General features: G+C 60.3%; 1 protein-coding gene across 1 annotated transcript; it reads left to right on the forward strand.

Annotated features, from left to right (window-relative positions):
• The first annotated feature begins 499 nt into the window (after positions 1-499).
• GRIFIN (galectin-related inter-fiber protein) lies at positions 500-25879 on the forward strand. The gene is made up of 7 exons (XM_075528196.1): positions 500-529; positions 4343-4426; positions 4490-4569; positions 4748-4767; positions 24981-25095; positions 25199-25358; positions 25712-25879. Exons 1-7 carry the CDS (start codon positions 500-502, stop codon positions 25877-25879), a joined length of 657 nt encoding a protein of 218 aa, XP_075384311.1.
• Positions 25880-27340: the final 1461 nt, after the last annotated feature.

Raw genomic sequence — 27340 nt, forward strand, 5'->3', positions numbered from 1 at the left:
GAGTGACCCCCTCCAGGTCACCGTAGGTGGGCTTCCTGGGCCTCCCTCTCTGTCCTGCAGGTAGGATGGCCTGGAGGTGTCTTAGAGGCCAAGATGGAGAGACTGATAGCTTTCTCATACTTTGGACATGTGTTTAGTTGGGACTGGTCCCTGGAGAAGGACATCTTGCTCAGGGAAGTGCAGGGGCAGTGAGACAGAGGACCAGAGGACAGGACTGGCCCTGTCCTGCACAGCCTGGATGGACACAGGCCTGCCAGGGACAGTGAGGAGGAGGGCAGGCCCCGGGCGGGGCGGTTGTGTTTCCTTGTTTAATGCCTCTCCCTGGGAAGTTCAGGGTCCCAGCGCCTCCGGGAGGAGGGCCTCATGCTGGCTCTGGGCAGAAGGCAATAGCGGTCTTGGGGTGCAGGGAGCAGATAACAGCAACCCCGGTGGGTGGGGGCTCCTCGCAGGAGTCCAAGTTGAGAAGGTAAGTCGGGCAGGGAAGCACTGAGCTGAGGCCATGGTGACCGCCTGGCTACAGGAGGTGGAGGTGAGGCAGCTGGTCTCCCAGCCTGTGGCAGGATGGCGTCTGCCTCTCTGGGTGAGGGACTCTAGCCCCCCCTCCCCCCGCTGATGTGTGGTCTCAAGTATCCAGCAGCCTGGGTCCCTAGGGGCAGCTCCATCCCCCCACCGCAGCCCACTGTCTGGTCCCTGCCCGCCCATAGTGGTCACTCTATCCTGATGCCCCATTTCCCTCCTTGTCTGGGCTGAGAGGTGGGCTCCTCAGGGGACAGTGTCCTGCCCTGAGGGCGGGGTGGCAAGGGGATCTGGTGTCCTGGGCGGGGCAGCAGACTCGTCTGCTGGCTGGGGGCAGGGGCCACGGCTCTCAAGGCCTTCAATAGCCCCAGATTAGGTTCCGTCCCTGGGGGCTCCCCTTGTGCGGCATTGTGGCGGCCGTGGGAATGGAGGTCTCTGTGAGGCAAGGATGCTCCCTCTGCCCACAGCACCTGGCAGCCCAGCCTGGGACCTCCATCCTGGTCTCCTATCCCCCAGGCCACAGGTCCTCACAGGGACCCTGAATCTGCAGCTTCCCCCGCTTAGTCAAAGGGGCGCCCCTTCTCTTGCGGTCACTGGGGGGTGCAAATGTTTACTTCCGCTTAAAATCACCCAGAGGTGCCGCAGGAGCCCTGGTGGGTCAGAGGGTTCCCAGCTGGGCTGCTAACTACAAGGGCAGCAGCCGCTCCAAAGGAGCAAGATGAGGCTGTGTGCTCCCCAGAGTCACAGCCTTGGGGACCCACGGGGAGAGAGTTCCTCCTGGACCCTGGGGGTCGCCATTAGTCGGCATGGACTCGATGGCAGGGAGGTTCAAGGTTCGGGGCTATGCGCTGGAATTCACTCGCCAGCACTGTGTTTGCTTTTCTGGTCTGGTGGTGGGAAGGGCTGAGGCTGCTGAGGCCTCTGTCCCACGCAGCCCCCAGCATGTCCCACCTCTTCGCCAATCCTCCTCCCATCCCTGCTGTCTGGAAATCCCTTCTCCGAGTGGTGACCCAGGCAGGGTCCCCCCCGCCCCCCGTGCCCCTGCTTCGCTGGGACCATTTGTTTATTGCTAGGAAGCACACACAGAAGAGGCTGGCTGCTCCAAGTCTCCTGCACCGAGAGGGGTCCAAGAGTGTGACACTGCGGCATCCAAACCAGGCTGTCCTGTCCCCAAGAGGGACCCTGAGTGTCGTGAAGTGGGGGGGGTGTCAGTGGAACAACAAGGGGACGCAGAGAGATGCCTGGACCCAGGGGAGGTGGCACGGGCCTGCATAACAGCAGTGATGGTGGGCACGGTGCAGGCCGGGCCGTGTGTGCCCAGTGAGTGGTACACAGGTCGTTGTGACCAGAGCCGCCTCCCGGGACCCAACAGAAACATTGGCCTGTGGATGCTGGACGGTGAGGCCAGGCTGCAGAGAGAAGACTGTTCTGCCTTGGAAAGAGGGGAATGGTGGAGAGTGTGGGAAGCACCTCGGCACCTGAAGGAAGGGACACACCATCTGCCTGGAGAAAGGACAGCCAGCGTCTGCTTGGAACCAGGAGGATGCGACCTGGACGTGTTGCCAGGAGAGCAGTCCCTGGAAAAGGACGTTCGTCCAGCTGGGGAAATGGAGGAGAGAGACGGACAGACAGACACAGGGGCTCAGACACAGGAGTGCCTGCGAGGATGCTGGGTGCCCACGGGACTCTCTGTGAGTAGGGGCTGCCCCAATAGCAGAAGGCTTGGGTCTGGTGTCGGGGATCCCCAGAACATGGGGTGGGGAAGCTATGGAAAGACAGCCAGGCTTGCAGGGTGGAGGTACAGGCGCCGAGCCGTGTGTACCTGTTCCACCCACGGAGTGGGGGGTGCAGCAGCCCCATAGGAGCCGGCGGGCATGTGCAGCACGTGCGAGCGTGCACCAGGGCGTGTGCTTCTGGGTGTGCGCCCGCCTGGCCCCTCCTGCAGCCCCGAGCCAGGCCGGCTCCTAACCTCCGGCACAGCTGGAGATTCGGGAAGGAGGGGGTGGGCCTGCTGACCACATCCTCGGTCCCCAAGGAGGCCGGCGGGGGCCAAGGTGGGGCTGAGGGCAGCCAGGCTCCCGACTCTTGCTTCCTGCCCAGCCCGTGGCCTTGGACGGGGCTGGCCGGCAGCCGGAGTGCACTGTCTACCACGTGGGGCTCCTGGGAGCAGACTCAGCTTCCCCCATGTTGAGCTTTCACCTCTGCGTCTCTTCCTCCAGCAAGCCTCCTCCAACCCCTGCAGCCACCTCCATCCTCAGAGAGAGCTGAGCTGGCAGCCTCCCATGAGCTGCTGGCCTGGGCAGGGTCTCGACTCTCCGACCCTGCCTAAGCCTCAGTGGATGCATTTACTGTGTTCTCGTTGCCCCAGCAGGGATCTGGGAACCAGACACAGCGCCCCGGCTCCAGGCACTGTGGGGTACGTTCTGTAGATGCCCAGCCTTCCAGGCGACTGACTGATTCTGACTCACAGTGGCTCTGTGGGACAGAGCAGCTTCGGTGTGTTTCTGGGGCTGCCCATCCATATGGGAGCAGAAAACCTTTCTCCCAAGGAGCAGCTAGGGGTTCAAACGGCTAACCTTCCTGTTAGCAGCCTGGCTCATGACCCACCCAGGCTCCTCCTTGGAGTGTGGGTCCTGCAAAGCACCCTGGGTCCCCTGACCCCAGCACACTTTCCTTGAGGGCTGCCCCACCCCCAGAACACCCTCTGCAGGCAGACCTGTGGCCTCTCAGGGTTCCAGGTGGAACTGCAAGGCGATAGGTGTTGGCAGGCTGCTAGGAGAGCCAGGCTACCCTAGGGAGGGCCTCCTGACCACAGACCCCCTCCCCGCGTGCATGTGGGGACCCTGGGAGCAGCCATGGTGCACCAGCAGCAGTGTGCCGGTTGGGCGCTGTCCAGGGCCATGGACAGGGGACCCTCACTTCGGGTGGTGTTTGGGCTGAATCAAACCACATCCACTGCCACGGAGTCGATGACAATGCAGAGGGGCCCTGGAGCTGAGAGAGGAGCCCCCCCACTCCCATGGGGTATCCGACCAAGGCCATCAGTCGTGACCAAGGGGGACAGCCCCATGTTTCTCCTGAGGAGCGCCTGGTGGGCTCAAAGCTGGACACTTGAGCCCATATGCCAACAGAGATCTTCCATCATCAGAAACAGCACCCATGACTGTTGGACGGATCCCAACTTTCAGGGACTCTACAGGAGCCTGCATGGCAGAGGGGGCTGCTCACCACAAGGTCAACGGTTCAAACCCACTGGCTGCTCTGAGGAAGAAAGATGAGACTGTCGGCCCCCTCCCACCCCAGTAAAGAGGCGAGTCTCTGAAACCAGAGGGAGCAGTTCTGCTCCTTCCTGTAGGGTCACTGAGAGTGGCAGGGGGGGCCGGTGTCACCGGTGTCACAGGACAGAGAAGAGCTGCCCCGGGGATGACGTGGCAGACCGCCTCATTGTTCTTCTCTGAAGCCACCAGTGGATTTGAGCCACCCATCTTCCAGTTGGAAGTCGGACGCTTAGCGTTGTGCCAACAGGGTTCCTTATGAGATCAGAGGAGTTATTGAGCCCCTCCCCACAGGTCCCCCGCAGGTCTGGGCAGGGTTGCTGGACACCCCTGAATCAGGTCCCAGGCTTGCCCCAAGGTTGCCCCACCAGCTGGAAGGAGCCTTGGCTCATTCCAGCCACCAGGCCCTGACCCTTCTGAGGCCCCTCGGGGCGTATTACAAAGTGGGCAGAGCTAGGCCAGGCAGTGAGGCCACTGTGGTTTGGCTGCTCCAGCCTCAGCCACCTCGTGTGTGAAATGGGGCCACGGTCCAGCCACTCCATCTCTTGTAGGGAGGTGCCACGCTGCCTCCAGCCATAGCCATAGAAACTGAAGCAGCAGGCAATGGCCGGGTCGCCTTTGCCCAGAACATTCAGGTCAGCACAGGCCTGGGCCCCAGCTGGCCTGCCACCTGCTGACCTGTTTCTGCCCGCCCCCAGGGAGGCAGTGGGAACCGGCTGTGTCTCTACCTCCCGGCTCCAGGCAGCTGCCCCCTGGGAGGCCTGGTCAGCGGGCTCAGGTGTCCAGCACAGCCGGTTCCGCGGCCTCTTCCCATTCTTATCTCGGGGAGTCAGAGGGAGGGTCATCCCTGGGGGCTGAGGGGGCCTGGCCCCAGCCTGCGAGAGTGGCGGCGGGTGGGGTGGCCGTCTGGCTGCAGGTGGACTGGGCTGGCTCTGATACCTTCTCCTGTGTCCCAGGAGCGGGCTGGCCCGCCCAGGTATGTCCACAGGGAACGCCCCCTCAGCCCCTTCCCACGCTCCTACAGCCTCCCTGGCCCCAAGCTATGCCCTTGGGGAGGCAGCATGGGGGTTCAGGGTCTCAGGTGAGGCAGGGTGGGCTGCCGGCTGGTACCAGGCTGGGTGCCACACTCCTCAGTGAGGAGTCCGCCTCACTCTGGGCCCCAGTCCTGCCTGTAGGGTCCAACCATCTGTTTCAGTTGGAAGGAAGGAAACTGCCCAGCCCCATGCCGACCCCAGGAGGGGTCCAGATCGCACCGCAGGGACCCGTGGAGGCAAGTCTACCACCAGGCCTTTCTTCCTCGTCTGGAAGCCCCGGCGCCACACACCAGCCTCATGGACAGAGGGGAAGGGCCTGCAATCAGGAGGAGCCCTGGCCAAGACTCAAACCCGGGCCTCCCTTGGAGAAAAAGACAAGATTCCCCCTGGGCCCGCACTTTGGGGCTGCTCATGGATCTGCCCTGCGTGTCACAAGCCAGGACACTGAGGTCCAGAGAGGGCAAACCTGGGGAGAGGGGACTCCCCACATCACGGTGGGCTGGGCCAGGCTGGGGACCCCCCGCAGGCAAGCAGACAATGCTGGCTTGGGTGTGTGGGTGAGCCTGCCCTGACGCGCTGGCCGGCATTGCTCCAGACAGAGGCATCCACACAGCGAGGCCTGGGGGTGCGCACACATGCGTGTGCTGCGTAGTGTGTACCCACACGTGTGCGTGTGCACAGGACACAAGTTTGTACATTCACAGTTTCTGTGGGCACCCGTGTGTGCCCATGTTGAGTGACTCCTGTGTGTGTATGCATGCTGTATGGGTGCGGTCATGCGAGTAGGTGATATGTGTGTGTTCTCTCTGGGCACACATATGTGCATGCATGCTGCACATACACACATGTGTTTTTTAATCTCGTTTTGTGTGCACATGTGTGTACATGTGTGATATGGGTGTGCAGGATGGCACATGCTCATGGGCATGCTGCGTGCACACACACGTGTGTGTGTGTGTGTGAGAGCCTTGGATGCCAGGCTCCAGCATCTGCCCTCCCCTGGATGGTGTGAGGACCGCCTGCTCTGGGTGAAGGGGCCCTGGATCCCTAGACCCGCCTGGCGCACAGCTGGGATGCGTGTGGGCGCTGGAAAGATGGCTAGCTGGGGCCTGCCCACCAAGGTGGCCTTGGGCTAGCGCCCTGGTGGTGGGGGCAGGGCCAGGCAGGGAGGCTTGGCACGGGTTCTCCCAAGCAGACAGCACTGGAGGGCTGGAACACCACCTGCCAGGGCTGGGCTGCCTTGTTGAGCCCTCTCTGCCTCCCAGTGCAGCCTGTCTCCCAGATGCGCCCCCCCCCCAAGCAGCAGGTGTGATCATAGCACATATCTCCTCTGAAGCCCCGCCTCCTGGGGCTCCCCCTCCGGTGGCCCCCCTCTGTGACCACCCCCCCATAACTCCACCCCATCATCCCCTTGAGCTGCACTTCCCTGGGCTTCCTGCCTACCACATGGGGGCCTCAGGAGGATGGAGCACAGTAGTTGGGGGCTTGAGGATGGGTACCCTCAGTCCCCTAGAATCGTGGCGTCACCATACATGATTGGGACTACCCACTGTCTGTTCCCCCAGGTCCATACTGGGCACACGGAGAGTCTCATGGCTGGTGCCCAGGCCTCCTCTCTGCCACCAGCACTTCTCCCACAGTAGGACTGCTCACAGGGTGAGAGATGCTAGCCACTCCCTCTTCAACCCCTCTTCCCAGAGCCCTGGGGCCATCCAGGCTCAGAAAGGAGTCCCTGGTCAACGGGCCATCAGCTCAGAGCAGTGCAGTGGGGCTGGAGAGGGCCAAGGAACTCGGACCTCAGGGTGGACAGCTAAGCCATTTATTGCCAGAAGCAGTCACCCTGTCTTTGAAATGGAGCTATCTCCTGGCCTTCTCCCGAATGGGTGCCTGTGGGGGCCATCAGAAGATCCAGAGCCAGGACACAGACGATGGAGAGAGGTCAGACTTCCAGTGGGCTGTACCCCTGCACAGGGAAGCCCCCATGGTGCAGCCAAGGGTCCCAGAGGCAGCAGGCAGTGGTCACCACAGCTCCATCCAGCCCAAGGCCCATCCGAGCCAAGGCCTGTGTGCACCCCCAGACAGGGCAGCGTTTTCTACCCATCCAAGCACCCTAAAAGGCAGCAGCCTGGTTGGTCAGGTGATGAGTTCCCCATCACCAGGAGCATGCAAGTTCAGCAAGGAGGGAGGAGAGGTTGGCTGCTAAGCCTGGGACAGGACACCAGACTCAGCCAGCCGAGAAATGAGGCCTTGGCTCATGGGCACACAGGAGGGACGGAACTTCAAGGATGATGCTGAGTGAAGTAAGCCAACCACAGAAGGACACATGATCTCTGATTCACTGATATGAAAATACAGAGAGAGGGCAAAGTTGATGAAATGGTTGATGGGTGGGAGTGAGGAGGAGGGGGGAGGTTACTGGTGATGGAAATAATGCATGGATTATGAAATTGATGACACAGAGATGATCACAATTGCTGTCAATTAATTTTCCACCTGTAAAAGCCTGAATTGGCAAAAGTTGTGATAGATTTGCATTGGGTTGAGGGCTCAGGGTCACGATTCCCTGGATCATCCCGGTGAATTGGCCTAATGTGTTCGGTGCTTCCATGGTACTTGCTAGTTCATGGCACAGCACCAGAGGCCTTAAAAGCTCACCACGGCCCCCAGGCCAGTAGCGGGTCTCCATGCCTTAGAGCAACAGGGGAAGGGGAAGTCAGGAATGGGGCCAGGATGGCACTTGCCGCCGGGAGGGATCCATTTCTGACAGAGGGTGTCTTGTTTGGAAGACCCTCCGGCAGATGGAGTGACACAGTGGCTGCCACTCATGGGCTCAAAAGTAGGATTGTGAGGAGGGATCAGCTCTGGGACAGGGTGGGGGCTTGTTCCAAGTTGGAGCTGATGCCACAGCCACTAACAAGACAAGGAGAGCAGGTGTGGCTTTCCCCTTTGGGAAACCAGTGCCTCATTTGCCACGAGACCAGCCAGGTGGTGTCCAGCTTCTGTTATCATCAGACATTCTGACCGATGATTCCAGAGCCTAATCCTGATCAAAAGTGGGGGGCAGATCCAGAGCATAAATTCACGTTTTCGTGGACTCCAGGCTTCCTAGGTCCATGGAGGGTGGAGGAACTCCTGAAATGATTGTCCGATATGATCTTGAAATCTTAAACCAAAAAAATATCCCAGAAGTCTCCTTAAAGGCAAACAGTGGTTCAGCTAGGAGCACGGGCGGTGCAGTGGTCACACGGGCTGACAGCTGCAAGGTCAACAGTTCGGAACCAAGGTGCCCTGAGGGAGAAAGATGGGGCTTCCTACTCCTGAGAGCGTGACGAGCAAAGGGCAGTTCTACCCTGTCCTCCAGGGTCACTATGAGTCAGAACAGGCTCGGTGGAAGTGACTTTAGTTTGGTTACAGTTTATCTTACCTCCTCTGAAGGTCTGCCTTGAACATGATACTCTAAGACCTCCCTCCTGGAGGGCTTCAAAGGGTGTATGGAAGCGATACATGGGTTTGTATCCCATTTTCCCACAAATGTTCTGAAGTCTCTTGTTTATGAGGAGGTATCCCCCCAAAAACGGATTTCTGCACCTCCTCAAATGTTATGTATTTAAATATTTTTTACAAAACAACCTTATCACCTTCAAAGTACTCCCCATTATACACTTAATTCATTTGTCAAATCTGTGACTCCAGTCTTGGAAACACTTTTCAAACTCATCTGTTTGGATAGCTGACAGCACCTCCTTAGTTTTTTCTTCATCTCTTCTTAAGTTGTTAAATTGCTGTCCTTTCATGTCCCTCTGCATTCCAGGAAATAAAAAAAGTCACATGGAGGGAGGTAAGGTGAGGCAGGTACGGGCGCACCAAGATGGCTGCATGAGCAGGTGCATTGTCATGGTCGCAAAACCAGTTCCCCATCAGCCACCAATTAGGTCTTTTTTGTCACACACTGCTACGCAATCTTTTCATGACCTCTAAATACGAAGCTTGGTTAACAGTCTGACCTGGTGGAAAGAACTCCAAATGCACTATCCCCCTCACATCAAAAAAATAAGTGAGCATCATCTTGATCTTCTATTTCACTTGACGAGCTTTTACTGAGAGAGGGGATGGAGGCACTCCCACTGACTTGATGGATGCTTGCTTTCGGGGTTGTAAGAATAGCACCCTGCCTCGTCACCAGTAACGACCTCAGGAAAGAAGTCTGGGTCGCTTCAGAGCTGTTCTCTCAACGCACGGCATGTTTCCACTGGACGCTCTTTTTCCTGGTCAGTCAGAGCCCGAGGCGCACGTTCTGCAGCGACCCTTCTCATTCCCAAATCTTCCATTAAAATTCGCTGAACAACAACAACAAAAAAATTCGCTGAACAGAGAATAGTCCAGAGAACTCCCTATCTCTTCAACGGGCTGTCATCAGTCTCCGAGCCATGAGGACAAGAGTTTTGTCCACATTTTCATCACACGGATTACGAAACACATCGCACAGATTAGATTAGGAATCATGTTCAGGAAGTTGATGGACATCCAGAGCAAGGCTTGTCATCAATCGACGTTTCACCTTTTTTGAAAGAAGAAAACTACTGGTACGCTTGAGTTTTCCCCGTAGTGCTGTCCTTACAAGCTGTGTTCAACGTCACAGCAGTTCCTGCAGCAGTTTTCCTGAACAGGAAGCAAAATTTCACAGTCCCACAGTGTTCTCTTAAATCAGTCGTCCCCCAAAACAAGGTTCAAGCGAAACTGCTTTTATGAAAAAATTCAGTGTGACCAGAGAGAACCTTCCCAGGAGACACCACTGGGCACCCCAACTCAGAGCGAGTCAGTGGGGCTTTTTTGCTGTTTGGGGGCAGGGGAGGGGCGCGGTACCCCCTTGTGTATGGGGTCAAATTGACAACAGCAACTGGTAAGATTAGAGGGACATCTTGGGAGGTTGTGAGTGAAGGAGGAACAGCCCCCAAGGATGGGGAGACCCCCCTGCATGGCTCTCAAAAGTCCCTGCAGAAGCTGTTGGCCTGTGTGCTTTGCTCCGCATTTTCTCAACGACTAGATGCATCCACAGAGCATATTCTACCCAAAGATAGATAGGGCTAAACTCTGCAGGGAGAGAGAGGGAGAGAGGGAGAGAGAGAGAGAGAGAGACAGAGAGAGAGAGAGAGAGAGAGAGAGACAGAACATCCAGTGCTGTACGAGATGAAGCGGCAGGTGTGTGGGTAGATACAGACGCTGCACACCGACTCAGGAAGACTGAAGAAGTTGATGCGTTTGGAAGATGGTGCCGGAGAAGACTATGGAAAGGCCACGGATGGCCAGAAGGACAAGAGACTCTCTTGGAAGAAGCACGGCCAAAGTGCTCCTTCGAAGCGAGGAGGGCGAGACTACGTCCAGCAGAGAGGCGGCGGAAGTGGAGGGAAGGCCTTGGAAGACAGGGGCTGACATGGATGCAGCAATGGCCCCACCCATGACCACGGTGAGCGTGGCACAGGACAGGGCATGGAGCCTCTGTGGGCTGGCGCTGACGTGAAGGTACCCGACGATGGTGACAACATAAGGAACACCTCATGTGCACAGTCCCCCCGCCCCTGCAGCACTGAGGTTCTAAGAGTGAGCTGGCTTCTCGGTCTGGTGGCTCAGGCTGGGGCAGGAGGGAGGGGATGAGCACTGGGGACACCTGGGCTAAGGTCCTGGGGGTTAGAGCCGTCATGGAGGTCACCGGGCCACTTTCTCCATGAGCAGGGCTAGTCCCCAGAGGGGGTGGGCCGGGAACAGGGAACAATGTGAGGACAGAGGGTGGAACCTGGCAGCTGAGGGGGCTGGATTGAAGGCCTCCCCTGACCCTGGCTGAGAAGTTGGTCTTGTTGGGCGTGACCGAGTCACCACAGCCAGGGCCTGGGGGATGGAAGGCTGGAGAAGGGATTAGCTGAGGTCCACCAGGGTGTCATGGCAACTGGAGGAGGTAGTGGGGAGGGGGGCGGGGAGACGCCTGGGAGAATGAGACTTGTGTTAACACCCTCTTGCTTCCCTCCCTCCAGAGCCCCTCCTGACGGGGCTGGGGGCTTGTTAACCAGCTTACGAGGAGGCCAGGCTAGCCATTGACATGGAAATCCAGCCCTCTGTCCTTCAGCTTGAAAGGGACTGTCAGACCCCAGAAAGGAGCCCATAAGGAGGGGGCTGGGGGCAGATGCTCAAGTCTGGGGCCCAAATTCTTGGGCCTGGGCACAGGTTTGGGAGTTGTTCTAGCCACTCACTCAGCAGGGGCTGTGGGGGCCCTGGGTATGGGGTACTTGTGGTCCCTGGGAATGGGTTCCTAGGGTCCTGGGCTTTGAAGCATGTAGGGTCCCTGATGTTCTTAGGGGGCGCCCTTACACACAACAAAGAAGCACCGCCCCATTGCACACTATCCTCAACGTGGTTCCTGGGCTGAGCCCATCGCCCACCAACCTTGTCCATCCATATCCTTGAGGGTCTTCCTCTTTTCTCTCGGGGCCTCTACAGAAACGAGGGCCTTCTCCAAGGACCGGTCTCTCCTGACCACGTGCCCAAAGGGCTCCAGACCACGTTTTGCCACTCAGAAGCACCCTGCCATCAGAGTGCACCCCCAGCAGCGCGTGCGCCACTTCCACTGTGGTTCTCCAGCATCGCGGTTCTCCAGCATCGGTTCTTCTTGGGTCTTCCTTGGAAAGCAGCCATGGAGAAGACCCTGGTTCGGAGCGGCATGCCTGTCAAACCCTCTCAAGAGGCCTTGTGCAGGGGCTTACAGAATGCAACACATCTTTTTCTCTCCTGCCTGCTGCTTCCAGCAGCATTGCTGGCACCGAGCCAGACGAAATCCTTGACAACTTGCACCTGTCCCCACTGACTACAGGGAACCCTCCGGCCCAGTTGTGAGGATCTGGGGTGTGGAGTACCTGGGCCCTTGATAAGGGGAGCTTGGGGCCCCTGGTTAGGGAGTAAGTGGGGTGCTTGGGTGTGGTGTGTGTGCGCTATCGATGAACCCCTGGGCCTCGGAGGGAGAAGCATTTCTGGCCAGAGGTCACATTTTCCAGTCAGTGGAATGGAATGGTTAAAGTTGGCAGTTCAAGCCCCCAGCCCCTTCTTGGAGACCTGTGAGTGCCCCCCTTCCCCTCCCCTCCCCAGAAGCTCTGCTTTGTCCTTCAGGGCTTTTCCATTGGAATCACCTCAATGCACTTGGGTCAGTCAGGCCCAGTTGGTCTGCAGGGTCAAAGTGCAGGCAGTTCAGGGCAGGTGGACCTCAACTATTTGGGGTTGGGGAGGAGCAGCCTGGATGAGGGGGGCAGGCAGCTGGACCCCCCCAGGTTGTCCTGACCTCACTGCAGGCCACCCCCAGCTCTGTGTCCAGTTCCAACTCTATCAGCAATGCCAGACCTTCAGGGTCCCCACTCCACAGTGCCCGGTCTCTCACTGCTATGCCTCTGATTGTCCTCCTGGCCCTCAGGCTCTGCCCCTCCATCTGGGGCCACACTGCAGCCCCCAGCCTGACACCGGGCCCCTGCCCACCCTGCCTTGCTGCTGGAGCAGGCCTGTACTCCGGGATCCAGACGTGTTGCAGGAAGCAGCCAGGAGCCCAGGAACTGCCTGCCTGCCACAGCCAGCTGTTCCTGGGATTTGGGGGCTCTGCCTGCTACGGGGAGGGGAGGGGGACAGGCCTCCGGATGTGCAGAAATGCAGACAGCGGCTGAGGAAGCTGAGCAGGTGCTGTAGCCCCTGCTGACACAGGATTAGGAACACCTGCTGCCCTTGGGCAGGAACAGGGAGCCAGGTAGAGTGGGGGCTCCCAACAGGCCTCAGTCTCCCCCTCTGGAATGTGGGTCTGTGGGGAGTCTGAGGGGGTTGGGTAGCTGGGTCTCTGGAGAGACCCTGTCTCCAGCCCAGGCCCCTTTCCCTTAAAGCACGAGGCAGTGAAGGTCCCATGTGAAAACAGAGTAGAGAGAGTCCTGAATGGGGTCTTTCCCTGGAGTCTGGGGTAACTCATGGAACCCCCTGGGGCCAAGGAGCACTCCCTGCCCAGCTATAGCCCCATGAGGCTTGGCAGTCCCTAAAAAAAGGGAGCTGTTTGTTATCTGCACCCTCTGACTTGGTGGGGTTCTTCACTGGACCCCAGTCTCCAAGGGACAACGTGACCTTCCAGGGCCTAATCTCAGGGGACCTGACTGGCCTTCAAGCCCATGCCTGAACATGAGCCCACATCATCCCCTCACCTGCCCACATGGTCAGGGGCTGGGGAATGTGGGGGTGGCTAGTATTCTTGAGAGGGGTGTGGGGGTGCTGGATGTCCTCAGGGCAGCTCCCCAGCTGCACACAGCTGGTCAGGAGGGTGGGGGTGGGGGGCCCCTTAGAATGTGAGAAGGCAGTGCTCCTGGGCTGCCAACATAGCTGGACTTCCCCCCCCTCAGCCCCAGGCCCCCAGGCGCCATCTGCCTGTCTCTCTCAGGGGGGGAGGGGCAGCCCACATTCCTCTGCACACAGCCCCTCCCCCATCTGGCCCTTCCCAGCCCCTCCTTTCCCCAGTAGGCCTCCCGACCCTGTCCCCACTTGGTACCTATTGGGTGGGGAGTGGGCACAGATAAAGAAGCAGCCACCTGACCCCCACCCCCACCCAGCCTCTCAGAGATTTGTGATGAGTGGTCTCTGAGGAGGCCTCTGGGTGGTAGCCAGGCACCCAGAGCAGATTTACTGGCCTGGACAGAGGTGCTGACCTACTGCTGGACAGCGCTGTGATCTGAGCCCCTACTGTGGGCTTAAGGGGAGACATAGGACTAGGAGTCCCAGGGGGAATAGAGGCCGTGGTCCCCCAGTCATCGGTCTGTTATGGAGACCACAGGCCAGAGAGGGGAGGCTGGGGTCCCCGAGGAAAGCGCAGACTCTGAGTCCAGGCTGAGAACCCTTTCCTGCAGGGGGACTAGAAGCCGGGCCCTAGCAGGGTGCACAGGAGCTCAGCAGACAGAGACCAGAGACGGGGGTCATGGCAGGACTCAGGGTCAGGTCTGAACACCTGTGTGGGCCTGGCCCGCCTGGGAACTGCCTTCACTTGCCTGCATTTCTAGGGCTCGGGAACAGAGAGAGGGGCTGCCTCTTGCCTCCTGGCAGGTACCCTCCATGCTGGCTGCTTCCTGGGCCAGGGAACCTGAGGAGCAGAAGGGAGGGCAGTTAGATGGCTGCTCCCCCCTCTCCCCACTCCCTTCTCCTGGGCCTCCCCCACCTCCCCTCACAGACCCCAGACCTCTCCCCTCCTCCTCTCCACACACAACAGCCGCCTGGCGGTCCCGGGTCCCCCTGCTTCTTTCTCTGGCTCTTCAGCGGGGCAGTTGCTCGAGACTAATTGAATTTTCCGCCTGGGAGGGAAGGCGAGGCTGGGAAAGAGCTTGTTAACAGCTCTAGCCCCTCCTCCTGGGCGTCCCTCCCCTCTGGTGTGGGGGAGGAGTGGGGTCCGGACAATGGATGTGGGACCGACAGGACACTCCTGACTGAGTGGATGGGTGGAGACTTGGCCTGGAGGCACCCGCCCCACCCCCTTCCTATGAACTAAAGCCTCAGTTTCCCTGCTCCCAGGCGACTCAGACTACTCAGAAGACTCAGACTGAGGGAACCCAGCAGGGCACTTTGGACAAAGGGGCTGGAGACCCATTGCTGAGACGCCCCCAGGGCTGGCCCGGCTCTGTAGGGGGACAGGGGAGGGCGAGTGGGGGTCAGACCCCTACACAGAGAAGGAAACAGGCTGAGGCAGGCCCCAGCCAGGCAGCCTGAGTCCAGGAGGAGGGGGTGAAAGGTCTGCCTCCACAGGCTCCTGCAGCCCTGGCACCAGAGGGCTACCCCAGGATGGGTGTTGTGTCCTGTCGGTGGAGGAGGGGGTTTCCAGCCCAGCCTCCGCTCACCAGTCCCTTAGACATGTGATCCCAGGAGACGGAAAGTCAACCAAGACCATACCTGTGTAGAAAGCTCCATTTTCCTCCCTCAGCAGATGCTGGGTCAAACTGTCACGATGCAGATTGCCTGGCCACCAGGGCTTCTCTGGTCAGGTGCAGGGCCAACGCCAAAGAGAAAGACCCTCCGTGTGATGGTGGACACGTGCTGGCCATGGGCTCAGACACAGGGCAACAGGGAGGCCCAGGCAGGACCACAGGGGTTTCCCTCTGCTGTACGTGGGGTCAGCTTTGAGTTGGAACTGACTTGAGGGCAAGGCCCTACTCATAGGAGTCCCCAAAGGCCCTGCAGTGACTGGGACCCCACCCTGACCGCCGGTCCAGCCCCACCTCCACGCCCCTCCCCCCCCCCCCCCCCCGCACAGTGGATGGAGAGGACAGCTCTCCACTCTGGGAGTGGCATGTGTGGTCCAGAGGTGCTGAACACAGGGCCTCAGGGCTTCTGACCCCCTGCTGGCCTTTGCCAGGGATGTCTGGGGGCTGCCCGCTCCGGGGTCTGCCTGCTGTGTGGGCCGAGAAGGCAGGACAGGCTGAAGGCTCATTGACAAGTGGGGTCATTCTGAGCCAGGACAGGTAGCAGTATAGGGGCTGTCCCGGACTGTCCATGTAGGCGAGGCTAACAGGTGGTCTTCTTGGAGGCCTCTCCACCCCCTTTGAACGAAGGGGTCATCGGCAAGGGTGACAGGGTGTTCGTGGTAGGAGGCAGGGGTCACAGAGGAGTCCCTGAGCAGGGTTACTGCTGTGTCCATGCCATAGCTGGGAACCCCGAGGCCTAGAGGGGCACACAAACAGCAGGATTCGTGGTGGGGGTGAGCAGGGGTCCTGGGCTAGGGGGTGGGGGCTCCAGGGAGCAGGGCACTTGGAGGCCGGCCCTCAGCTGGCTGGAGTGTGGGGAGACTGCGGGGACCCTGCGGGACCTTGGCAATGATGGAGGCAGGCTGGGGTCTGATAGGAGGGCAGCAGGGCTTCAGCTGCCCTGGGTGCCGCTGGCAGCCTGCCCCCACCTCCCACTGACCTCAGGTGCCCGCCTGTTGCCCTCCTCCTGGCCTCCCAGTGCTGCCCACCGGCCCGCCCCCTTCCCGCTCCCACCCCTTCCTCAGGCCCTGATGAGGGCGGCACACCCTTCCTGCAGGCCCATGGGCACGCGCCAGGAGTCGGCCAGGGCCTTTCTGGCTAGAGGGGTCCTAGTGGGCAGTGGGCGTGGTTCCCAAGGAAGGGTCTTAGGGTGATGCTTGAGTGGGCCTGGGAGGCCAGGGAGGTCAGAGGGCAGCATAGAAGTCAGGCTGTTGGGTCAGTGGGTGGGATGCAGGGAGACAGTATCCTGGTGCCCAGGGTTGAGATGGGGTACAGCAGGTGCGGGGAGGCACAGGTGCCCTCAGGACCAGGTCTGAGATGGAAAGAGGGTGTATGACAGGAGAAGCCAAGAGAGACAGATGAAGAGACAGAAAGACAGAGGCAGAGTGGAAATACAGAGATAGTGAGAGACAGAGAGATAGAGAGATGGGGAAAGACATTGCTGAGTAAGACTCAGAGAGAGAGAGAGACATGAAGATACAGAGACTGCAGAGCTAGAGATGAGAGACAGAGACCATGAGGGCCACAATGAAAGAGACAGTGAGGGACAGAGACAGAGAGAAGCGTGAGTGAGAGCCGCCCCTGTCCTGTGGGGAGGCTCTGGGAGGGGAAAGGCTGTGATAAGCTACCCCGGCTCACAGTTCCGGGCGAACCCAGAGCGCTCCTCTCCTCTGGGGCATTCTTTCCCCATCCAGTCATCTGGTCTCAGTCCAGGGCCCTCCCAAAGTCCTCAGACAACAACCCCTCCCACCCACCCTGTAGCCCGCGAGGGGCCCTCTGTGGGCCTTTCCCACAGCCCCCCCCCAAATTTAGGGCTCAGCAGAGGGGAGCTGGGGAGGGAGGGGCAGAAAAATGAAAGAATGAATTAGAGTCAGTGAGAAAGCTCACCCATCCACCGACCCACCCATCACCCACCCACCTTCCATTCATCCATTCTCCCACCCATGTATATTCATCCATCCATCTATTCATCTTCACCCACCAGACCATGCATTCACTTATCCATCCATCCATTCACTCCTCCATTTATTCATCCACCCATCCACCCACCCATGCATCTTCATCCATCAGATCACGCACTTACCTACACACACAACCATCCACCCATCCACCCATCCATCCACCCATCCATCCATCCATCCATCCATCCATCCATCCATCCATCCATCCATCTTCACCCACTGGGTCATGCACTCATCCATCCATCCATAGACCCATCGATCCATCTATTCACCCACCCATCCATCTTCTTATTCATTGGCTGAGGCATCCATTATCCATTCAAAATAACTGTCGGGCTGTGCTTGTCTGGTTCAGGACACGCTCCCACTGCAGCACAGCCACAGAGAGGACTCACAGGGCCGGAGGGAAGAACAGTCAGAGGATGGATAGGTGGAAGGATGGCCCTTAAAACTCTTCCCTTAGATTTACAATCAGACAGACCTGGTGCTGCGGCTGGGGAGGGGGTGGGATATCTAAGCACGGTCAGAACCCTAAATTTCCGAGATGATGACAAGCCCAAGTTGCTGTCAGATGTGAGGAGGCAGAGCGTGAGCTGCAGAGGGCACCGAGATGGAGCCGCCAGCCAGCACTGGTCAGACCAGGGGGACTCGGGGGCCTTTGTTTAAGGAGGTGGCCAGGGTTTGAAGGGCAGGAGGACAAAGAGGTCCCTCAGACCCTACCTCTTTCCTTTTCCATGTGGGGGTCCAAGTCTTCCTCTTCCTTGGGGCAAAGGTGGGCCTGGGGTTAGAGGAGGTGTGGAGCCATTAGCCCAGACCCACCCAACTTGATCTAACAGTACAGACCCACGTCTCACACACAGGTCCACACGCCTGCCCACGCTCCCACACAGACTGCCCGTGGCGGACAGATGGGGGCTCCTCCCTGTTTCGTCTTGGTCTCCCTATTTGTGGGCCGAGGAGCTTGGACCTTCACAAGCCCGTGCTTGCTGGTTCCAGGCAGGGCCGATGAGGGGAGACTGAGGCAGGACGGGAGCTGGGCCCCTCCAGGCCGGAGTTCAGGCTTGCACCAATGGCCCCCTCCTTCACTCCCCTCTGGGGAGGGCCAGTCATTAACGTCTTCCTGTCCGGGTCAGGAGCGTCTGTTTCCAAAAACATATTTCGAAGGATTATTTTGCAAAGGAAGTGTTTTTGAAAGAATTTCTCGTCCTGTTCCAGCCCAGGGAAATGGGGGCCGAAGTTAGGGTGGGGACAGGGATGGGGGTGGCCCCTGGTGGCCTGCTGGATGCCTGTCCAGATCCCCCCTCTGGCCTGCTGGGGCCCTGGAGGGGGAAGGCTTGGGGTTGGTGGAGGAGGGTGGGACAAGGGGGGAGTTGTGGGTGAGGGCAGAGACCCTATTCCTCATATCTGACCCCTCATTTGCCAAATCAGGGGGGCCTCTGCCGCTGACCCTGAAGGGTCTCCACAGGACTGTACTTGGAAGCCCCGCCTCTGCCTTCCCCCCCCCCCCCAGCGTTCCCCTCCGCTTCTGCCTTCCCCCTGCCCCCCTCCGCTTCTGCCTGCTCCCCACCCCCTCTACTTCTCTGCCTGCCCCCCACCCCCTCCACTTCTCTGCCTGCTCCCCCCCCACCTCTGGCTATCCCCCGACCCCCTCCACTTCTCTGTCTGCCCCCCAGCCCTCTCTACTTCTCAGGCTCTGCCTGCCCCGCCTAAGGGCTTCTTGGCCTATGGGTCCCACCTCCTCCAGCCCATGGAGTGGGGAACCCCAGCAACTCTGGAATGCCCTGAGTTCAGCCTCTGTTCTCAGGAGCTTCTGAATCCACTGAGACATCCCAAACTCCCTGTACCCCCACACACATTGGTCCCCCCCCTCCTTCTAGAGCTCTCTCCCCCTCAGGACTTCCCCAGCTCAGACGCCAGTGTGCCCTTCGAGTGAGTGCTTGGCTGTGGGCGCCAGTAGGGGCCCATCCTGGAAAGGTCCTGGTCTGCTGCCCGAGCCACGCGTCCACGTGGTTCTGCCCTGCTTGGAAGTTCTGGCTCCGCAAACACATCCCGGTGTCTGCACCATCTCAAAAGAGGTCCTGGAGGGATGGCGAGCCCCTGTGTCAGGGTTCCTGGTTTTCCGAAGGAAGCTTCCTTCTTTGCGGGCAGATGGTGGTGGGAGGGCATGCTACCCTCTAGACCTGCTTGTAACACTGACTCCACTTTCCTCTCCCTCTGCCCACCTGGGGCCCTGCTGGGCACCCATTCTCTGCCTGTCTGTCTGGACTCTCTCCTGTCCACTGGGGTCTCCAGCTCCCTGCACCCAGGGGCACTCAGCTGATCCTGCTGAACCAACGGATGGGTGGGGATCTCGGGAGGGGCTCTGGAAAGCCCACCATCCTGGCAGCCACTTCCCAGAATCCCCTCTAGCTACCCCCACTTCTCTGTAAGTCAGCCCTCTGTAGTCCCCCTACAGCCCCCAAAGGCCCTGTGGTCTTCCACAGTCCCCCTCCATAGTCCCCCAAAGCCTCCATTGTCCTCTATGCACCCACAACTATCAACAGCTCTCCACATGGCCCCCCTCTGGCCGCCTACACACCCAACAGCTCCCAAGGTCCCCAGCCTTCCACAGCCCCACTGCCTCCCGCTGAACTCTGGCCCCATGGACTGAGGACACTGGCTGAACTAGGCCCAGGAGTGCTGTGACTGGTCAGGCATCCAGAGTCTCCCCCGCTGACCCGTCTGAAGACATTTCCCAAGCCTGGGGTAGCAGGCCAGGGGAGGGGCCCTCAGTGGAGCTGGCCGGCCAGCTGATCAGTGGGGCCACTGTGTGAGGGGCTCCGCCAGGCTGTGTCCCTGCTCAGCCTAGCAACCAGCCTCCTAGAGCCTTGCTTCCTGTCTGACAGAACAGAGGCACCCCAACTCTCAGAAGGGTACAGTGTGACCGGGCAGGGCCCTTGAAACCTGGTCTTTGTGGAGCCTCATCTCTCTGACTGTCCCCCCACCAGACCCCCAACTGCTTCCTCCCCATGCTCAGGGAGTGACTGGCCTGGGGCGTCTGGAGGGAGATGTCCTTCCGAGGGGGGCAGAGCCCAGCTGGGGTGTGCTTGCTCTATCTCTCTCCCTCTCTGTCTCTATCTCCATCTCTCCCTCGGGTCTCTGTCCCATCTCTGTCTCTCCACACCTCTGCCTCCCTCTGTTTCTGTCTGCCTCCCTCTGTCTCTGTCTACCTCCCTTTGTCTCTGTGCCCCTCTGTCTCTCTGTGCCCCTCTGTCTCTCTGTGCCTCTGTCTCTCTGTGCCCCTCTATATCTGTCTGCCTCCCTCCATCTCTCTGTGCCCCTCTGTGTGTCTCCCAGTCTCTTCCAGCTCTTGGTTCCTGGGGTCCCCCCTGATTGCCCCTGACACCCCACTTCCACCCCCTCCCCAGGGCCCGAGTCTGCCCCAACAGATGGCCTGGAACAGGAGAAGGGCTATTTTGGGAGCTGCTGGCTCCCCTGGGTCTTTCCCAACAGTCTTGGCGGGAGCACTTGAAACCAGGCCCCTCTAGTGTCCGGGTGGGTGGCGGGGACACAACCTGATTGCTCAGTGTGTAGGACAGAGGGACCCGCGCCCTGTGTCTGAGAGTCCCCTCCAGGACAGCAGACCAGGAAGCAGAAATGTGACGGGGGCACGCCTGCACCAGCTCATGCCCCCAGACCCTGCCCTGCCCCCACCCAGCCTGGTCACACAAGTCCCCCTCCAGCATGTCGCTTCTCAGTGGAGCTGCCAGTGGATTCAAATCACTGATCAGCATGGGACCCACAGCCCCACCAGGGCCCCTTATAAAGCAGGAGGTACCTGCTAGATGGGGAGTGGAGGGGTGAAGAGGGGTGTTGAGGACATGGGAGGGGTCTATAGGAATGAGTCTGGTTGGCGTAGTGGGTTCTGGTAACTTCAAGGTCAGAAGTTCAAAACCACCGCCAGGCTTTCTACTCCCAGTAAGAATTACGCTTTCAGACACCCGCAGGGCAGTTCTGCTCTGTCCTGGAGGCTTCTGAGTCTGAAATGCCTCCTGTGGGGTCTACGTCACAAGGAGGGTATGGGGGGCTGGGCCGGTTGACCCATGTTCCCTCTGACACCGCCGGGCCTCTAGCGCTCAGGAAGGAAGGGCCTCTGGGTCCACCTGGGTCCATCCTCTGCTGCATCCACCCTGGTCCCATCCACCGCTGCTCCTCTGATGGCCTTCCCAGGACTTCCTGCAGCCTGTGGCCCTGTCTGTTTATAAACCTGGTGAGCTCCGTGGCCGGAGGCAGCCGGAGATGGGCATCCATCTGGAGAAGCCTTTAAGGTCCCCAGCAACACAGATGTCAGCTGACTGTCCCTCTGCCCCACCCGAGGCCCTGTCCTGGCTGTGCTCTGCCTGCCCCCAGCCCTGGCCTACAGTACATAGGCCTCTGCATAGGGGGCTGCCAGCTTGGGTCAGGGCCCAAGAGATTCCGAGCCCCCTCCAGCAAATGCTGCCACACACACCCCCTGCCCCCTCTCAGGGCAGTGAGACAGGACCCTGCCTGGGTCTCTGAAGCAGCCAAACAGTGAACCAGGGTTCAGGAGTCTCCCAGGCACCCCTGTGGCCAGCTTCCTACACTCTCCTAAGTCCTACGCTCAGCAAGACCCACGGGGGTTGGTCTCACCTCTCCATGGCCCTACAGAGTCCCACTGTCATAGCTGGAACGCATGACCTCCCCCTGCAGGGAGAGAGTGGATGGGACATTGCTTTGAGTCCGCCAAGCAAGTGTTGGTGTGTCACTGAACGTTGAGCCAGGACCCCACATCGCAGAGTCACGGTTTGGAATGCAGCACTGGAGGGCTGAAGCGGGGCCAGTGGTCCTGGTCCGTCCCCTCCCGGGTGGTGGTAGAATCTGCAGGGTGCTGGGGCCCCTGAGTCCCAGTAGCACTGGTCAGGCAGCTTCTCCACTCCATCAAGGCCATGGCATACCCTCCAGCCGGCCAGTCCTCCATGTCCACGTCCTCTCAGACTGAATTCAAGTGCAAGCCCCTCCAGGAAGTCTTCCCTGACTCCAGAGCAGGCCCAGACCTTCCATCTGACTGTGGGGGACCACTGGGCTCATTTGTTTCATGTGAGCACATGGTCTGTCCGTCTGTCTGTCCCCCACCAGCCCTGGGACCAGGGGGCAGTGAATGGGAGCTGGCTGCTTGCTTCAGCAGCAGTGTGAGAAAGCACTCCCCTTGCAAAGGGGTGAATGGGGGCCCCCGACCAGTGCCATGCACACACAACAGATGCTCAGCTGTCCAGTGGTCAGGATGGACTGGCCCCCTGCACTACCCCACCCACCAGTGTGGGCAGGTGGACGGAGGGCCACCCCTACCAGGGAAAAAGCTGCCTCCTTCCCATAGGGTCCCAGGCAGCTCTTGGCATGAAGGCTGGCCTCAGTTTCCCCCGGCTTGAGCTGGAGAGGACGGGGTTCATGTGGCCAGGATAAGGAGACAGATGGTGGGTGAGGGCATTGGGAAAAAGAACAGGTGAGGAAGCTCCTGGAGGTGGGCACCCTGCCAAGGTCCTACTTAGGGTCTCAAAGGTCAACCTCCGAGTGTCCCCCTCTGGGTCTCAGTTCCCCCATCTATGTAATGGTGACAGGAGGCTTTCAAAACCTCACTCCCTCCAGGGCGGTCAGGTGCTGGACTACGAACTGAAAGGTTGGAGGTTCAAATCAGCCCACGGGTGCTGCAGATGAAAGACCAGGTTGTGTGCTTCCCAAAGGTCACCACCTTGGAGGGCACGGCCTTGGAGGCTGGAGGGCCACTTCTCTGCACACCCGGGGTCAGCAGGGCAGTGACCCTTCTGTGCGGGGCTCCAGTGCCCTCTGATGCATCGAGCAGGCCCCACCCAGGACTGACCAAGGAGATGAGTGGGCAGGGAAGAGGGGAAAGCTGGCCCCAGCCAGCTGGTGGGGGTCGAGCGTTCACCCCTCCCCGTGGAAGCCACCCAACACCTCTTGGGGCCCAGGGGGCCCATAACTTCCGCACTGACTTCACTGCCCAGGGAGCTCTTCCAGATGTGGCCGGGACGGGGGAGGCTTCTGGGAAGGCCTTGGAGTCTGAGGAGGGCTTTGGGGGAGGACGAGGCGAGGCCCTGAGCAGATGACCGCTGCGAGGAGCACTGGTTGTCCGGAGGTGGGAGTTCCAGTCCTGGCTCTAGGTCCACAGCGAGGCCTCAGCTTGACCAGGGTTCCCAGAGCAGTGGAGACCCAGGCTGGGCCCCCAGATTCCCCCACTGCTGGCCTTGACAGAAGGTTGGGATGCAGACAGATGGGGCTGCCCTACAGGGGTTCCTCAGCCAGTTCCACCCCTGGGACCTGGCCCCCAGGCCATAGCGCGGGGGCTCCATCTGGCTGGGGTCCGGACACCAGCTCCCTCCACCCGAGGCCACTGCATTAGTGCTCACAGAGCAGAGGGGACGTTGGGTCGGGCCACCAGGAAAGCAGCTTGAGGGATGGATATGGGCATCGCAGGGCCCTGTATACAGGGGCCAAGATTGGGCGGAGGGAGGCCAACAGCTCAAGGTCACTGGCTGGAAGAAGCCAGTCCTGACCCCAGTAGTGTTCCCACTGGAAGGGGACAGGGGGGTCGGGATGCCCCTCCCACTGGGCTGCTGTACCTGGTGGGAGAAGCCATGAAGCCAGCAGAACTCAGACTGTTTGGGTCTGCCTGTCCCACCCTCCCCATACAGGCAGCCCTGCTGAGCCACTGCTGTGTAGCATTGCCCCCTGCAGGCCATACTGGTCGGGGCGACGCTGCAGGTCAGGGCCCAGAGAACAGTCAGGACCATCTGGAGGCCCCCAGGACCTTCGCACCCTGCTAGGTCAGCCCTAACCCCAATACACAGAGCCTAGGATGGCGGGAGAGGCTGGCCAGGCGGGCTTGGAGCACAGTAAGGGACACTTTGTGGGCCTAGTGGACACACAGGGCAGGGCACATGGAGATCAGAATCTTGACTGGAGCCCCTTGGGGGCAGCTTTAGGGGCTGGTGGACCAGTGGCAGTCCTGCTGGAACCACCCTGGATGGACGCCCCCCTTGAATTGCACACAAAGCGCCACAGGCAAGGGGGCCAGGTCCATGTACCACAGGCTGACTGCACACTCACCGCACACATTCCTGACACACACACACACACACACACTCACACTCACCACACATACACTCATGACACACACACCACACACACACAACACACACACACACACACACACACACACACTTTGCCCCCCAATACTCCCTTCCAACCAGCTCCCAGCCTGCAGTTGCCAGAGAGTATGTGGCCCCCTCCCACTCACTCATGCCAGGGACCCAGCCTGGCTGCCCCCTCCCTCCCTGCCACCTATTCTGAGAGGGGGAGGTGCCACACCAGGGGGTGTCCATGAGGGAAAAGTCCTTCCCCACCACTCAGCCTGGAATGTGCTGACAGAGGCCTGGGCCTAATCCCCCTGTGCACATGGGGCCTGCAGAGCAGGAGGGGCTGGGGGTGGGTTGACTCAAGCCTGCAGGGGATAAGCTAGTGACCCCTGAGGGCTGGAACAGACAGAAAAGACCCCCAGCAGCAGGGTTACCCCCCCCCACACACACACACACACTCAGGCTTGGGCCCCTGGGAGAGGCCTGGTCTGAGCAACCTTTCTAGCCAGTTTAGGGAGTGGCTGCCCGCCTCCCCCCCCCCCCACCGCCTCCCCCCATCTATAGCTTCTAAGAGGTGAGGTCATGCAGGGGGACAGGTGAACAGGGGGCAGGCTGGAGAACCAGCTGGCAGCGGAGCTGGAGGATGGAGAGAGGAATGGGTGGCAGTGAGACCTTGTCAGCCCACCCCGCCTTGTGGGTGGGGCCACACTGCCCAGCCTGCACTGCCCAGACCCTGGGTGTGCCCCATCTTACCGGCAGTAGCCAGGAAGATGTCTGTGCAGGTGGGTGAAGGAGCAATATCTCCACAGGACTTGGGGGGTGTGGGGTGAGGTGGACTGGTGGGTCCCATGTTCTCAGCACCCCCCTTTCCTTCCCCCTCCCCCCAAGGAAAGGGCTTTGGGAAGGGCCTAGAGTTGGCCAGCTGGACCACTAGCCAGCCTCAGCCACTGGGAAGGGAGTGTCCCCTCTGGTCAAGGCTCTGCGTGGACACAGGGGGTGCAGTGGGGCCGGGCAGGTTGGGCCCTTTGGGCAGGGGGCCACAGCTGCAGTTTCACTCTTCTGCTGAAGTTTGAAGCCTTTTGTTCGGGGGGCCTGGTGCCCGGCTGGAGCCTGCAGGTCCAGGGGCAGGAGGACTCCGCGGAGGACAAGTAAGGGCTCTGTGCTGGGGTGGGGGTGGGGATTGATGGCTGACCAGGCCCAGGGTGGGGGTGGACTGGCCACATGCTGCCCTCATGGTCCACTCCGCCCCAGGTTTGAAATCAACTTCATGGCTGAGTCGGGGGATATCACCTTCCACGTGAAGCCCCGGTTCTCCAGCTCCACTGTGGTGGCCAATGCATGCCAGGGCGGCCACTGGGGCCCCGAGGAGGTGTCCAGCATCTTCCCGCTGACCCTGGGGGAGCCCTTTGAGGTGATGGGGTCCAGAGAAATGGGGGAGGTCCTTGGGGGCAGGGAGGGCCTGTGGCGGGTCAAAGGGGAGATGGAAGGTGCTGGAACCCATCTACAGGGAGACCCCAGGAGTACCCACATGCAGCTTGTCTGTGGGGGAATTGCCACTCGCAGGAACGCAGGGGGGTGAGGTATAGGGGGGGTGGGGGAGTGTTAAGCAGCAGTGGGGGCAGGGCTCCCCAAGAGAGCGCTCTCTGCTGAGTCTGGGGAGTCCCTTCGGAGAGAGGGAGTCCCCAACTAGGGCACAGCATCATCATGGGAGTCATGTCCCTAGGCTGGGCCTCCTGGGCTCACGTGGACACACTGCCCCCCCAGCTGGAGGTCCACTCCGATGTGGCAGGCTTCCACGTGCAGGCCCAGGCGCTGCCAGTGTTGTGGTTCCCGCACCGCCACTGGCCCCTGGCGGAGGTCACCCGGGTTCAGGTGCTGAGTGGAAACTGCCTGGCCGGCATCCAGCTCTCCAAGGGCTCCAGCTGGGGGTGAGGCTTCCCACCCCCACCCTACCCCCGCCCCCAGTACCTCAGGATCCTGACCAGCGTGCATGTGCGTGCGTGCGTGTGTACAGCTATGAGCCCGTTCTCTGCCCCCGGGTCCACTGCCCACCACCAGCCCCAGCCCCACCGCAACTCAGGCTGCACCCCGCGGCGTGGGCGCGCGACTGAGGCTCATGCCACTTGCTTGCAGGGAAGGCGCGCCTTGAGCAGAGCTGCGCACCCGGAGCTGAACCTCAGCCAAGGCCGCTGCACGTCGAGGCTCCAGGGAGAGGGGTCACTAGACACTGGCGCCCCACCCCAGCTCCACCTTCAATAAAGTGTCAACAGCAGCGTGGGGGCTCTGAGCGTGGGTGGGGCAGGGAACAGTGGGATGCGGCTGTGGGCGGGGGCGAAATGGGCGGGGCCTGGGTGGGGCGGGCGCCGTGGGTGGGGCTGTGAGCATAGGCGGGGCATCGTGAAGTGGGGCTGTGGGCGGGGCCTGGGGTGGGGCGGTGTCTGGGGTGGGGCGGTGTGCTGTGGGCTGGGCGGGGTGTGTGGGCACACACCTTGGGGCTGTGGTAGGAGTCTCCGAGATGGACGGCCCAGGGCTATCTGAGCCCACTCGCCCGGGCCACCAGTCTGGGGAGGATACACTGGCACAGGGCAGTGCGGGGAAGAGGCTGGCACTGCCCCCACTCTGACTCCTGCACGCAGCAGGGCAGACAGACGCTGCCTGCTGGGACTGGGTCAGTAGGGTAGTGGGTGATGGGAGGGTCCCTGACCTGGGCTGGCCCTTCTTTGCAAGGGGGAGGCTGCACCCCTGTGGGTGCCCATTGCCCTGTGTGCCCTGTCCCCCAGCCTCCCTGCTGACCTGAGCTTCTCTCTTTTCTCCTGGCTTCCTGTAGGGGCAGCATCCTCCCGTCCCACCTGGAGGCCTCTCCCTCCATCCCTACCTTCGGAGGGCAAGGACAGGCAGGAGCTGGGCTCTCAGTCTATGTAGGGAGAGGTCGGGAGCTGCCCCTCACTGGCCTCAAGACCTGCCACACACCCTTAGCTGGCCGTGCCTCAGTTTCACCTCTACAGAATGGACAGGATCCCGGGACTGTCTTTTGTTATTATCTGTGTATCTTTCTGTGCCTTTATGTATCTGTCTCACGGGGTGGTTGCTATTTATCTGTGGTGCCATCTGCACTATAGGAGTGGCCTTGGTGGTTGGTGGTGGTGCATTGGTTTGCTAACAGCAAGGTCAGCAGTTCAAAGCCACTACCTTCCCTGAAGGAGAAAGAGGAGGCTCTCCCCTTCCATGAAGAGTGCCAGTCTCAGAAACCCACAGGGGCAGTTCCACCCTGTCCTGTAGGGTCGCTGTGAGATGTTGCTGGATGCCACTGATTGGGCTCCAACCCATAGTGACCCTATGCAGAAGGAAGCACTGCCCAGTCCTGCGCCATCGTTCCTCTGCCTGAGCCCATTG

The sequence above is a fragment of the Tenrec ecaudatus genome, chromosome 12 (assembly GCF_050624435.1).
Source record: "Tenrec ecaudatus isolate mTenEca1 chromosome 12, mTenEca1.hap1, whole genome shotgun sequence".
Lineage (NCBI taxonomy): Eukaryota > Metazoa > Chordata > Mammalia > Afrosoricida > Tenrecidae > Tenrec > Tenrec ecaudatus.

What these genes read in the sequence shown, in the direction of transcription:
- GRIFIN (XM_075528196.1), top strand. Translation starts at nt 500, where the DNA reads ATGGTGACCGCCTGGCTACAGGAGGTGGAG. An exon ending in CCTTTGCCCAGAACATTCAG is followed by an intron (nt 4,427 to 4,489) that starts GTCAGCACAGGC and finishes GCCCGCCCCCAG; the next exon opens with GGAGGCAGTGGGAACCGGCT. An exon ending in GAGGACTCCGCGGAGGACAA is followed by an intron (nt 25,096 to 25,198) that starts GTAAGGGCTCTG and finishes ACTCCGCCCCAG; the next exon opens with GTTTGAAATCAACTTCATGG.